The 15,073-nt window shown below is 32.8% G+C and overlaps 1 protein-coding gene across 1 annotated transcript in view; it reads right to left on the reverse strand.

Moving 5' to 3' along the window:
- The window catches only part of ITPRID2 (ITPR interacting domain containing 2), a 54,862-nt gene extending 39,955 nt beyond the window's left edge, over positions 1-14,907 (reverse strand). Inside the window, exons 1-8 of the mRNA XM_044669734.1 lie at positions 14,666-14,907; positions 14,091-14,136; positions 10,754-10,803; positions 9,884-9,940; positions 7,855-7,894; positions 7,660-7,758; positions 5,891-6,099; positions 4,276-4,973 (exon numbers count right to left, since the gene is read on the reverse strand). Coding sequence (XP_044525669.1) covers positions 4,276-4,973; positions 5,891-6,099; positions 7,660-7,758; positions 7,855-7,894; positions 9,884-9,940; positions 10,754-10,803; positions 14,091-14,136; positions 14,666-14,879 — 1,413 coding nt within the window. The 5' untranslated portion in view covers positions 14,880-14,907. The remainder of the gene's footprint in view (positions 1-4,275; positions 4,974-5,890; positions 6,100-7,659; positions 7,759-7,854; positions 7,895-9,883; positions 9,941-10,753; positions 10,804-14,090; positions 14,137-14,665) is intronic.
- Between the last annotated feature and the right edge of the window lie 166 nt (positions 14,908-15,073).

The raw sequence follows: 15,073 nt of genomic DNA on the forward strand, positions 1-15,073 counted from the left end.
GTTATGACTATAATAGAATGGAAAATGTCTAGTGAAATAAATGAAATAGTCTTGTAATTTTGGTAAGTTTTTCTCCAAAAGCCTAGGAGCTAAGCTTGGTACAATAAATATAGCTTTAGTTACATTCAGATGTCCTGGATTCAAATTCTGCTTCTGATGTTTAATGCTTTCTATGACCCTGAACATGTCAGAACCTCCCTGGGCTTTAGTTTCGTCATCTGTAAAATATAAAATGGGAAGAATGGACCAAATGGCATCTGATGTTCCCTACCAGCTCTAAACCTATAATCTTAAGACCCCACTGCATATTCAATTAACTATGGCCCCAAGATTCAGAGGCCTCTACTACAGGAGTTACTATTTCTATTTGGTATCTGAAAGGAGAACAGAAAAAATAAATGAAAAGAATCATTATTAAATATGAAAAGCCATCTAAAAATAGCACCATCACAAAGTTAATAGAAAAAAATCTCTCAATTTAAAAGTAACACTCAAAAAATTGATCTGTGAAATTTCCATAAACACACCTAGTCCCTTTCCTTTTATAGAATACCAACCAAAGTTACAGTGTTCTGTAACCTTCCTAAGAATTTTTATGACTTTGAATTTAATACTTTGTTGTTGGACACTATGATAAACCAAGAAAGCTGATTAAGTCGTCCTTGAAATATTGGTTATCTTAGAACTATCTTCTTATCCTGGTTCAAGGATGCCCTTGTTTATTAAGATTCGAGTCTAAGCATATTTCTTCAGGGTTTTTTTTTCTTTGTAATTTTAATTTCCTTCCAATTTAATAAAGAAATCTATCAGTTGTTTCAGAAGGATTCACAGATAGTTGTTCCTCTATGCCCATTATTAAAAATGAGCAAGTACTTATAAAGTGCCTACCACGTGCCAGATATTATACTAAGGTACAAGTGTTTTAAAACTTTAGCACAATGAATAAAAGAATCCCTACACAAAATGAGTTTACATTCTAGTGGGAGAGACAAGAATTATGAAATATTTACAGCATAAAAATAAATTTAGGACATGCACATGCACATATGGTAATTTTAGGAAGGAAATTATTAAGAGCTGGGGTCAAAGGCTGGAAAGGGTAATCAGGAAAGGCTTCATGAATATGACAGTGGCTATTACATCTTAAGAGGAAGAAGGATATTCTATGAATCAGAGCTAAAAAGGTAATGCATTCTAAGTATGAAAGACCACCAATGCAAAGGCATAGAAAAGGAAGCTGGGGTGTCATTAGTGAGGAATCACAAAGAACAGGAAAAGTAATGAAACTGAAAAGGTAGGTTGAATAAGATTGCACAGGATTCACAAACTAAATAGAGAAGCTTCAATTTTATTCTAGAGGGGATAGTAATCCCCTGGAATTGGTTAAGTAGTGAAGCTGCATGGTCATAATGGATCTTAGAGAAGATAACTTTAGCAGCAGGGTGTAATCATGGACTGGAGTGGTGAGAGACATGTTTCAATCTAAGCAAGAGGTGAGAAAAGCCTGAACTAAATGAAGTGGTACCTGAGTGGATAAACAAAAGGGGTTTGAATGGAAGTGATGTTGGGAAGAAAAGATAGAAACAAGCAAGATTTGACAACTAATCAGAAATGTGAAGTGAGGGAGGATGAAGAATCAAGAATACCACGATTATAAATCAGAGACAATGGAAGGAAGATGATGCCTTGCACAGAAATATTTACATTTGCAAAGAGGCAGGACTTAGAGTAAAAAATAATAAATGTAAGATATCTCCAAGTCTGAAATGTCTAACCCTAACTATTCAGAGTAAAATGCCTAATATGTAATTGGTGATGCAGAACTGAAGCTCAGAAGAGAGATTGAGACTGGTTATATAACTGAGGATTATGGGTATAACTGAGTGAGTTAGACCTATGGGAGCTAATGAAGTAATCAAGATTACAGAAAGAGGACCCAGGTCAGAACCTTGGGAAACACTATAAATGCAAACATACAGCATATATGAAGAAGATTAAGTGTTAAAAATTTCAAAATATAAAAATGTAAAAAGTTTTTTAAAATGTCGGCATTCTGAGCATAATTCAAATTTCCCCTTGTAAAGTTAACTTACTTTGTTATAGTTTATAAACACTACCAGCAAATAAAAGCAAAGTTAATCAACCAACAATACTAAAAATATCTACTAAGTCTTTAATTAAAGAAGCAATGCCTGACAAGCTCTAAATGTTCAAACAAAAATCTTCACCAACAAGATAAAGAGTACTATTAAATAGGAATAATATTAATATAATCACTTTATGGCTTCCATACAATTTCTAGAAATCATGTCATATGGTCCTAAACTTAACATGAAATACTGCTGAAATTGCTTTTCTCATTCCTTTCAGAAAGACAGGTAGTCATAAATGTATATTATTTATGAGTAAAATTTGAAATTAATAAATGTAATGTGTAAAGAAATTATAACAATTTAAAATGTTTATACCTCCCTTGGAAAAACTCTAAACACTGAAGACAGTATAAAACAGTATGACAAATGTATATATGTATATATTTTTTTAACCCTTACCTTCTGCCTTGGAACCATGGTTCCAAGGCAGAAGAGTGTGGTAAGGGCTAGGCAATGGAGGTTAAGTGACTTGACCAGGGTCACACAGCTAGGAAGTATGTGAGGCCTGATTTGAACCTAGGACCTCCCATCTCTAGGCCTGGCTCTCAATCCACTGAGCTACCCAGCTTCCCCTTGAGAAATCTTTATTAAATGGGAAAGTAATGACATAAAACAAATCTACCACAATTTCTAGTAATCCCTTATTTTCTTTCTTTCTTTTTTTTTTTACATTTTTAAACCCTCAACTTCTGTGTATTGGCTTTTAGGTGGAAGAGTGGTAAGGGTGGGCAATGGGGGTCAAGTGACTTGCCCAGGGTCACAGAGCTGGGAAGTCTGAGGCCGGGTTTGAACCTAGGACCTCCCATTTCTAGGCCTGACTCTCAATCCACTGAGCCACCCAGCTGCCCCAACCCCTTATTTTCTGGTAGTAACTTGATTACTAACTGCAAATTCCTCCCTCTGGCACTGCAGTGAATATTATACTAAAAGATCTTAGGGTCCCAAATTTAGAGTGTTGCAAGTTTAGAGTGTTTTATCATGTAGCAATGACCTTTACAGGATAACTAAGATGTAATTTTTAAAAATCACTTGTGAGAATTAAAGTTGTTTAAAAAAAATTACAAAGGTGAATTATTTAAGCTTTTGTTTTTTTGTAACAAGAGAATAAAAGAACTGTACCTATTGCAAATAGTCTGTACATTGGTTTTAGTAGGCCATTGAATTATTGTAAAGGAAACACAGTATATTCAAATCTTGGCAGGTGAACATTGTATTTTAAAGGCTATATTTATAAATTACATAATTATAAAAATATTAATTAAAACAGGGTAGAATTTACTTTAGATTAACATCTTTTTCAAAAGCATTCTAATTCAAGTCTAAATTAGATAGTGATGTTAAAATTATGGAAGGAAGAAATTAGATAATCTTAATCTCTCCCACTCCCCCCTTTAGTTAGTAAAATCAGAATACATTAGAATCTTTTAGAAGGCTAATTCTAAATTAGTAGAAATGGAGGAACCTATTCAAATGCAAGAAAATCAGATGATACCAAAATTTAAAGGTTTATAGATGACTGTGCAGAATCCATTGATAAAACTTGTCAAAATGCAAAAAAAAATCTTGAAACACTCTGTTAGAATACAAAGATAAAAATAAACACCTCCAACCCAAGAAAATTACATTCTAGCAAGAACTTACAAGTTATTGGTTCTTGCTGTTGAAAGCAAGCTCATCTAAGCTTTATCAAACCAGATCAAATTAATCTTTTAGTCATATCCAATTCTGTTCCGCTAAATAATCAACCCTAGTAAAAACCCTAAAATTTTCTGAATGCCTAAATCTCCCCTTTTGTATGTATACTTTGCTTTCTCTCCAAATGTCTATCACATTGTTTCCCCATACCTCCAATAAAACTTGTTCTCATGTTGTTCATTCATACTTATATATATTTTTCATTTGTTAAAACCACACCTACATGGCAAATGTTCATTTATTTCACCTATAAGTAAGACAAAATTTTAACAGCATTATGAAAACCTGAAGGGTTTAATTGTTTTCATTCAGCAGCTACATTTTGTTTTTATAAACTCTTACACTGATATGGATCAGAAGGGCTAATGACAGAACTTTTTTTTTAGCTGTGCATTACTTGAACAAAGTTCCAGTATTTTTTACTTACCTCTTCCATCTCAAATGAGTCCTTCTGTGGTATTGTTATATTCTTTATGGATGGGTTTGGTATTGGTACACATAGTTCTTTATCTGGTGTAGATGTATGCAGATTTTTCAGCTCACTGCTGCCTTCTATCTCACTACTGCTGGACAAGTTGAAATCGCTACTGAAACCAGAGTCTATAATACCAGATTTTTCACTTTGTCTAATTTCATGATTTTGGAATTCCTTATTTTGATCATCTTCTGGAATGAGGCTTAAATTACTAGTCACTTCATCAGAAAGTCTTTCAATGTTAGCATTGCCCATAATGTTTGTTGGAATACCAGATACCTCTTCTTTCACTGTAGCCAACAAAGATGGTGAACTATCTTTCTTTTTTACATTTTTGGGTGACTTTTGATCATTTTTAATGCCATTTTCTTCAGTTCCTGGGACACCTGAAATTTTTCCTTTTTCACCAGTTGGGGATGGGGTACTTTCTCCTGCTAGCTGATTCCCGCATAAATTCAGTTTTGAAAGTGTTTTCATTAAACGACTTGCAGTGTTACTTCGAGTTAAAGGTGGAGGGGAATCTGTCTCCTTGTTAGAGGTCACAGAAGACATACTACCAATTCTCTGCAATGGAGTCCCAGAGACTTGAGAATACAAAGAAGAAAAAGCATTGGCCACAGTAGTAAGCACTTCGATTTGACGAAAACGGCCTACATAAAGACAAAAATAAATTTAAATTTGTGACATATTAAATAGAAAAGTTCTTAATCCTACCTTTTCTTTCTTTCTTCTTTTTTTAAAGCCCTTGTTTTCTTTCTGTCTTAGTAACAACTCTTAAGACAGAGGTCAAGGGTTAGGCAAGCAGTGTTAAGTGACTTGTCCAGAGTCACACAGGTAGTAAGTAACTGAGGCTAGATTTGAATCCAGGTCTTCAAAACTCCTGGCCAGGCTCTCCATCCACTGCTCCATGTAGTAGCCTCCTTTCTTTTTTTAATTTGAATTTTATATTGTCTTATTTGTACCCTTGTGAATGAAATGAATTGGCACAAAGCACCAATTTCCTGTTTTTTGACATGACAAAGCAAAGTAAATATAAAATAGCAGCAGAGGATATGTTGTGGGGTGCACCTGGCAGATTTTTATTTTCCTAGTAAATATTCAGAGAATATACTAGGGAACACAAATATGATGAGTTTAAATGATTAAGGAAAGCTGCTGAAATTTTAGGCTATGATTTCATCTAATGATTACAAGGTTTCCTCTCCCACCTATCATATCCAAACTAAAACACCATCAGGAACTCTGAGCTACAACAGATTAAATTTCTTGAAAGTAAATTATTCTTGATAATATCAATAGAGGTCCCAAATATATTACCTTATGTTTGAAAGATACAGAGAGAATGAGGTTTATTATATTGTAGGAAAGCTAGGTTAGACTATTCATTTTTTTTAAGAGATAATAAAAAAGTTTCTCAAACTATTATTTATTTATGACATTAAATACAAAGGCAATATTTCATTCAAGTATATTTGTAGTACTATTCCTGAAGAATGAGGATATTTAGGAAATTAGATTATTTACTGTGATTAATAAATCATAATTTGTTACTTAAAAAAAAACTTACTTGTTAAAGCGAAATTTGGGTTTTCCACTTCCATCCGCTGCATTTGAGCACTTAAAAATACTTTAATATCTATCCCTCTGGCAAATGATGATGAATTAAAAAATCTTGGTGGAATTTTAGAAGCAATATCTGGTTCATCTCGTCCAAATCCAAGATTGTAAAGAATTTCCTCAGGATCTTCCTCATAAAGTTCCAACAGTTCTGAAACACTGTGAATGTGAGAAAAAAAATGTAAAATAAAGCAAAATGCAAGTTAAAAAAATCTCAAAGAACTCACTTGATACCTTAAAAGCTAATACAATCTATCCCTGCTTTCCTAAGATTTTAAAAAAAGTATAATAAAACTAGAATCTATCCTCACCTTATTGACTTAAACATTTTAGTGGATTTCCACTAAAGAAAAGAAGTTATCTTTTCCCAGAGGAGGCCCTCTTCTCCCCCAAAAGGTAGGAAAAGAAGGGACAGAGTTTTAAGAAAGTGAAAGTAAGGTTATGGAAGAAATTTCTTCATTAGTAAGGAAATAATACCCTAGGAAACTTAAAGAATTCTGGAGCTAAGAGATAGAGCTTTTTTTGCAGTCCTTCAGGTTTTATATCATCTCTTCTAGTGAGACAGTACAGATAGCAATGGACAAATATAGTAAGATAGGGAGGGGCCTGGATCCTTTAAGTAATTATACTCAGACAATGGAAGTAGTGAGGTATGGACAATAGGATATAATAAAAAAAAAAAAAGTGGTTTCAATGAAAGACATATCATCATTCTGCTACTACTGATATTCCAAAATAACATCTTTGAAGGTCTATGGGAAAATGACTTCTTATATTGTTCAGAAAAATTATACTGTTTAAATTCAACTTTATGTAATCTACACTCAGAATGTTGCCTGGCCTCAGGACCTCTCTAGGAATGCTAGAGATGGCTACAAGGTATTTTGGATTCCCCCAGGCCCTGGATCCACCCTAAGCATTCTTGTTTTGAATTACCACACCCAGGATTTGTTTAGAGTCTACTAAAGTTTGTGTTTGGGCTTTGTCCATATTTTATTGAATATTTATATTTTCAAATATTCATTTCAATCTACCTGGTTTTCAAGTTGCCCTCTTGGCAAAACTGTCTAACTGTATACTTGTGATTTATGGGCAATTTCTTTCTAAAACTACTTCAGATTCTAGAGAAAAATGTATATGATTAAGCAGAACTTCAGTTAAAAGTTTAATTTTAAAATTATTATATGAGTTTGATTCAAGGTTCAACAAATCAGCAAAGTTTATTCTGTATTTTGCTTCAGATGAGTAGAGACAACTGCATACTATTCCATTCTGTTCTACTATGTTGTTCCTACTTCTCTTTATAGCAGGAATTAACCTAAGGTTCACCAGTCCCCAAGAGCTCCATGAATAAAATTCAAGGGCTTGATGAACTTAAATTTTAACTGAATTTAACTTAAACTTAACATTATCTTCAATTATGTAAAACTTTTATTCTGAGATAGGGTTCATAGACTTCACTAGACTGCCAAAGCAGTCCATTAAGCATACAAAAAGGCTAAGAACTCCTGCATAACCAATCTTCATAGCTCAATTCAACCAATGTGCCATAGGTTTTGTTAAATTTTTTTGTTGTCTTAAATTATTTTAAAAACACAAGAGAAATTTTGAATTTCATTTGGCTATGGTAAAGAAGCTACTTCTAGAATTAAAAAATCATGACTACAAGATGTCCACAGCACAATTTAATTCTATATAATTTTAAACTATTTAAGTTACCTTGATACAGTTCCACTACTTTTTCCAGAGCCAGTAGAATTCATACTTCTCCCCTTCTGATGAAACTGAAGTCGTCTTTCCTTAGCCAAGACACTACTGCTTTAAATATAAAAAAAACCTATTGAAACTTTACTTTTCATAATGTCATTTATTGGTAAATTGTTTTCATAAGACAAAGACTAAGAAAGCACATACCAGGATTCGGTTTGAGCATCATCTTCATGTAGTTGGTTAGCTGCAGAGAGAAAAAAAATGCCTATATTTGCCAGTCATGATTACTATGATACAGTATATATAAAAGTAAATTAGTCATAGGATCACTAGTGCCCTAGATTCCAAATTCCCATCTTGGCTTACACTCTGCATACCATTAAGCATAATGGAAAGATAAGATGAGTCATGTGTTTCTTATATATTTCATTTTAGTGTTTAAAAATTAAGGAAAAATCCCTGCAAATTAAATTCCTTTGTATAAATAATTTAGAATAATTGAAAATGGATATATGGCAAATATTAAAAATGTCTCTAATGGGCTCATGAGAAACTTTTGACAAAAGAAACAGAAAAACAATGCCTAAAAGGGAGAGAGGGAGGGATTGCCTAGCAATCGTTATTTTGTATAATCTAAAATATTTTTTATTTCTTATTTACCTTTTGTTAAAGGTTAAAATGTTACTTAAAGCAGCCAGCACTTCATATGTAACACATTAAAATATATGTCCTACAAATTACGGCAGCATATTTCCTTTACAATCTAAAGCTTCCTTACTTCACAAAAATATTTTTAAAATAATGAATATATTAACCTTACGATTCAATTCACCAAATATTCCTTAAACATCTACCATAATAAGCTATTTTACCATGTTTCTTAAAATTTTTACCCGCTTCTGAATTAAGATTAATGAAACATAATCTTTAGCAATATGCATTTCAGCTAACTATTCATTTTCCACTTATTATTAATATGTCCAATGAAAATTTTTCAAAAAGAGAATAAGATTTAACCTTTAAAAAAATTGCAACTTTAGATCCTTATGAAATCATTAAGTTCTAAGAAACTGCTAGTACCATTAGCAAAATTGTGTTGTTTTCAAAAACATGCATTTTTAGAAAGGAATTTTTAATAACTTTCATTTTGCTGACAAACAAGCAATAAACTTAAATTCACTGAAAAAAAGTGTTACTTCAGAACATATCAACAAAAATAGTCAAAATGGCATCATTAGAAATTATCCTACATTTCTCACTCTTTATAGTTCAAATCATACCAGCTGATGTAGACTATTATAAATCAACTAAAAATTAAGGTTATTACTTACATGGTTGAGTTTAATATTCTTTTATCATCTTAGAAAAATACAAAACTATCAATATTTAATTATCTTTAGCCTTGAGTAAACAGCACAAAGGTAATTACATAATAACAACAATGATAGTTACTATCAATAATACACTATTTGACCTGGAAAAATCCAAAAGAACTATAAAACTTTAAAAGTCTTAAACTTCTCCATTAAAATAAGCATGTACTCTTAAGAACAACCAATTAAATTAAATTAAATCAGTAAGTTTTGCTATTAGCATAAAGCAACAATTTGAAAATTATAGCATTGTCACGCTATTAAAAAACTAGTAGATTGGTTTTCCCATTATTAATATATAACTGAACTCTAAATAGAGTATGTGTATCCTTGTTCTATAAACTTTATAAGAGAAAATAAAAAGAAAAAAAGCTGCATAATTAAAAAAAACAGTAGATAATGACAATCTGCAGCTGCAAACATGATCTTAGTATACGTCATACTAAAATCAGTTTCAACTTGTTTTTTTTAAATATATATATTTCTATATATATATGTATATATATTTTTTAAGTTTCCTTTTCTCAGTACCACTCTTTTCTGTTACTCTTGCATATTTTCCCTACAAAATTTAAGCATGGTTCTCAGGAAAGGAATATGAAAAATTTAGGGTTTTTTCCCACAAGCTTTCTTACCTTAATCCTATATGTTATGACTAGAGCATCAGAGCACACAGGAAAGATAATGGTAGGTAAGTCCAAGTAGTTTTTAATATAACTAAATTTAGCTCATCAGATAGTCAGCTCTAAATTACATTCAATTTCTTTGTAATTAAGAAAAAGAAAGTTTTGGCAGAATGACATACTAGATTTAAATGTGTATATATGTGCATTCAAATTACATAATTCTTGCAAACATACCTTCAGCTCCCAAAGAGAGGTCATCTTCAAAACTTCCTCCATTTTTTACAAGCACACCTAAAAATTAACATTTGAGAATTCAAAAAACTTAGTATTGTTTTCTTTCCTGGATACTAAGCTGATATTCTACCTATATATCTAGTTATTATAACAAATTAAACAATTTTGTAAAATATATTGAAACAATTCACTGAATAAAATAGTGAAACAATGAAACTAAGATGTCAGTATTGAAATGAATAGTTTTAAAAAGCAAAAACAATCTTAAATGATAATTTGTGTCCACATTAAATTTTCATAAATCCATCTGTGCTATTTAAACCTATTATGTTTTTGGTGAGGTTTAATTTGATAGCATCTCTTATGTAGAAGTTGAAAATCAAATCCTAAAGCAGTCATTCTTCCTACCCTGTCATATTAAAAATGAGCTCAAGCTAAATCTCCTGATACTATAAGCTCTGTAACTACTATTCTTGTACTTTGAACTTTAAAGTCCAGTTTTACATAGATGGTAAGTTTTCAGGTGTGGCAAGTTAAGTATAAGCAAAGATATATTTAAGTATTATATCAAGGCCCATCTAGTTCACGCAACATAAACACTTCTTACTCCAGCTAAATTCCTGCCTGCCACATCCAATTATAACACAAAATTAAGACCTATAAATGGAAAAGAAGTAAGTTTCACAAAATCACTGCCTTCATGGTTTAAAATAGTTAAGTTCTTCCCATTTACTATGCTGAAGGGGAAAACTTTATCTGTATCAGCAAATTTTATACATTTACAAATGATTTAAATATATGCTTTTAATTCAAAATAAAATAGCAGAAACTACATTTTCAATATTATACTGTCAAGTTACTTTCTCTTACCCTTAAGTGTAATGTTGCTCTGCTCATCTAGGGACGCTCCCAGAGGTGTTCTGAAACCACATAACATATAACTGTCTTAATTCTTTAAGATGATGCTCCTTTACATCCTTGCTTAACAGGCTATATAATAACAAGCTTAAAACCACAGTTTTACACTCCTCCCAGAATATATAGAAGTAATGAAAACTAATTATGCAAATAGTACTAAAAGAATTAAGAAAGTATTTATTGTGAAAACAATTCATTAAGATAGGCTCAATTCTGTCACTAGTCAAGAGCAAAAACTATATTAGTGACAAAGCTTGATATTCTTTTAAAAATAATGCACTCGTCCTCCCAAAATAAAAAAACCAATGCTGAAGTAAATCAAAGTTATCTATAATGTCAGAAACTTAAAGAAAATTTGATACTACTTGTAAACAAGTTGCAATATTCTTAAGTTTCAAGTCTAACATTTTATGAATTTGGGGTCCCTATCGCCTCAGAAAATCCACTTTTTAAATATGTGGTAAAGACTTCAAGCATGATTACAAAAAAGCTCTCCAAGTAAGCAATACATAAATCTCCTGTTAAAGCTTCTAAAGTTCAGAGATAAGAACATTTAAGTGAAAGTTTTTCAAATGTGTCTCAAAAATCTTGGATATTAACATTAAAATCTGTGTAAAATTAACTAATTATCTAATGTGATCTCTATTCATAAGAATGTGTTGTCTTGTTACAACAGAGGAATTGGACAATTCTTTTTTGAAAAAGAAAAATATTTTTCATCTTAAAATCAGTATGGAACATCTCAAAATTAAAACATAGTATGAGATTTATGGTTTGCTTTGTAACAAAAACTTATTTTACAATGAAAGTTGTTCTTTTGGTATAATTTATAGAGTGTGTTTAAGAGAAAAAATATCTTATCAAAATTACAACTAACCCTCAAAACATTAGGTATATAAGAATACAATTTGGACAAATTCAGTGCTTTATGTGGTAAAGATTTTGCAAAAATTTAAGTTACTTATAGGATATATCTCAATAAATCTTTGGAAACTAAGAATTTTTTATATGTTAAAATATCTCATTTTGCGTTGTTGTTTTAACAATTATAATTATCTTCCAATGCTTGCTTTTTTAGCTTAGAGCAATTAGACATTGGCAATTATGTCTAAGAATGTCAGCACTGTTATATATGCCTAATAGTAAATGGTAAATAAGCAGTATAATTGAAACTATTTTCCAAAAAACCCTCTTTAGCTACCATGGCAAGCAATGCTTAAGAAGCACTCAGCCCAAAAAAATCCTTGGAGAGGAAAGGCCTTCTTTATTAGATGATAACTTAGCCAATCTTGTCTAATCTGAACTATCCTTCTCCTCTCCACAAAAAAAAAAAATGGTATTTAAAAATAAAGTTCAGCCTTATGAAAAGTTCTCTATTTTGAAAATCCTAGCAGACTTCAGCAAAATGAATTTGAAAGATTTCACAGACCAAAAATAAAAATACCATATTAAAGGTTATTTGGTCTCATAATGCTAGATTGCACATAGTCTACCCATTCATGGGGAAAAGCCCTAGAAAATCAATTTAAGAGGCAATCTCAAAATCTGTCCTCTCAGAAGATCCTACTTTAAGACCTCTTTCTAGGCAGTTAAAAATTTGTGACAATATGGCCAACCCTAAAGCAACTTCTTGTCTTTTATAGCTCTCACAGATATAAAAAAAAAAAAAAATACCACAATTGTACCAAACAGGTGTGACTGCAAGGAAAGAGAATGAGATCTAAGAGTAAAAAAAAAAAAAATAGACTAAAAATAAGTCTAGAATGAATGGCATGATAATAAGTCTAAGGATTTTCAAAGAAGGTTAAATACTTATAACCAGAAACACTTGTCTGTTGCATCTATTTTAAAGGCTGCAATTAGAAAACCAAAAATATTGACTCTTACTTCCTATGTAATCATATTCTACCTACAAATGCTTCAACTCTGCAAATCATAGTTAACTAAGTAAAATTCCTTTTCTTGCTCTTTACCAAGGAGAATATACATACACGAGTTCAGGCAACAAAATTTAATAATACTTTTTTAAAAGCTAAAATATCTTGGGAGATTCTCAATAAAGAAAAAGAAAAAGAAAAAAAAACAAGTCTAGCAATCCTGTATTTAAAACAGGAGACTGACTATTTAAAAAACCTAAATAAGAGTAAGAAATTAGCATTATCTAAAATAATTATAGACATAATAAGCGAATAAAATTATGTTCAAATAATTTCATGTTCTTTTCCTCAAAAATCATTGAACACAAATCTTCCATCCAAACATGAAAAATATCAACAGAACATTAATACCATAAAACAAATCAGGGATTTACTATCAAGTTGAGCAGGTTGAAGAGAAATGAAATCACCTTATAACTAGGCACAATTTCCCCAATGATGGAGACTGAATTAAATGATACACAGGTTCTGTCTAACTCTAGATTCTATGAGTTGGTCACAAAATCCTGCTTTTACTGAATTAAATTCTATGCTGAAATAGTACTTAGAGATTCTAAGGTACTTATCAAAAAGGGCATCAAAAAATGTCAAGATTTCATGTGATTTCAAGATAAACTAAAGTAACAGGACATTCTCAAAGGAAGGGCTACTTTAAGAAAATATGTCATCAGCTACCTAAGCTAGAAATAATATCAAAATAATCAGACAAGGCCTTATTGGTGCTCTAAAGGTAATAATTTTTCCACTAAACATGTATAATAAGCAACTAATTATAAAATAATTAAAATGTGAAATAAGCAAATTTTAGAGGAATCAAATTTACAAACAAATGTCTTTCCCTTTGATATACTTTATCAAAACAATTTTCACCATTGCAAAAGAGTAATTAAATTACTGCATAGCACTAAATGCCTTCAAGGTGCTATTTTCTCTCAGTTCCAGTGACATGGATAAATTTACACTCCAAATATAAAACTACAAGAAGAAACTTGTTCTAATGAGTTTCCAAAACATAGTAGTGTCGGAGAAATTTAACTATAGTGTGCTCCATTATATTCAAGGAAATACATACAAGTTGGCAGCACTGATTAAAAAATAGGTATTGTGAATAACATATAAATTGAAAATCTTCCTTCAAATAACCTGACAGTTCCTTTAAAAAAAAAACCCCAAGGGATAAGTAAAAGTCTCCTGGACTTTATCCTTTAGTTATTAAAATACCAGCATACAAAAGGGAAAAGTAACACAATCAGTCATGGCTATCTTGACTTAAATAACACAGAGAATCCTGCGAACACAAGCAGGTATATAACCTCCTAGGTATACTTTCTTTCTCATTAAAAGTGACTTACCGACAATCTTTAAGCCATATAGCGATCTTTTCATTTGGAACGTTTCCTAAGAAACAAAGAGTTGGGGAGGAAGATCATTAGTACTAAGATACTTTCCATCCAATGAGGAAGTCCCAAACTAGTCTTATTTAGACAAGATTAGCTGCGCATCAAAATGAAGCACTTAAAAAAAAAAAAAAAATCAGCTCTCCCTCCCCTAAGCTAGAGTTCTCTAAATTTGTATTTTGTTTACTTTGAATACTCCTTGGTCAACAGAGGGCAACAGAAGTATTTTAAGTTGCAAAATACTTTTTTTTAAAGCCCCCCTCCCCCAATCTTCTTTCCTTGTGCAAACTTATCAATCAAGGATTGCCTCATCGCCCGAAGGTGAGAGGTTAGAGTTGGGGGGTGGGAGGGTGGGTCAAAGGGTTGGATCGTCTCTCCCTAGCAGCCTCCCTCCAAAGCAGAAATGAAGATCCCTACCTGGAGATAGACAAACACAAAGACAGACCAACAGATAGACAGTATGACAGCCAGATAAACAGATGGACCGACAGACAGACTGACGGACTGCCAGACTACAAGTCAGGCCTGACCTCTTTCTGCAGCCGTGGGCAGCTTCCCTCCCGCCAGGTCTTCCTCGTCCTCGTCGTCGTCCTCCTGCGTGGCTTCTGTGGAGAGCTCCTCCGTCTCCGATGCCTGCCAGGAGTCCCGGCACTTGGCCCAGGCCTTCCTCTTTCGGCTCGCCACTTGCCACTCCAGCACCTCCTCCTCCGACGCGGACGCCGCCACAGCGGAAGGCTTCTCCATCCCGGCCCCGGGGCGCGCCGGGGGCTCCGGGGGCTCGGGCAGAGTGGCCCCCGCCCCTCCGCCGTCTACCTGCGAAGACAGCCCGGCGGGGGAGCCCCCGGCCCTGCTGTCAGCTCGGGGCCGGGAGGGGGAGGAGAAGAAGAAGGAGGAGGTGGAGGAGGAGGGAGGAGGAGGAGGTGGAGGAGGAGGAGGGG

Source organism: Gracilinanus agilis, chromosome 3, assembly GCF_016433145.1.
Source record: "Gracilinanus agilis isolate LMUSP501 chromosome 3, AgileGrace, whole genome shotgun sequence".
NCBI classification, from domain to species: Eukaryota; Metazoa; Chordata; class Mammalia; order Didelphimorphia; family Didelphidae; genus Gracilinanus; species Gracilinanus agilis.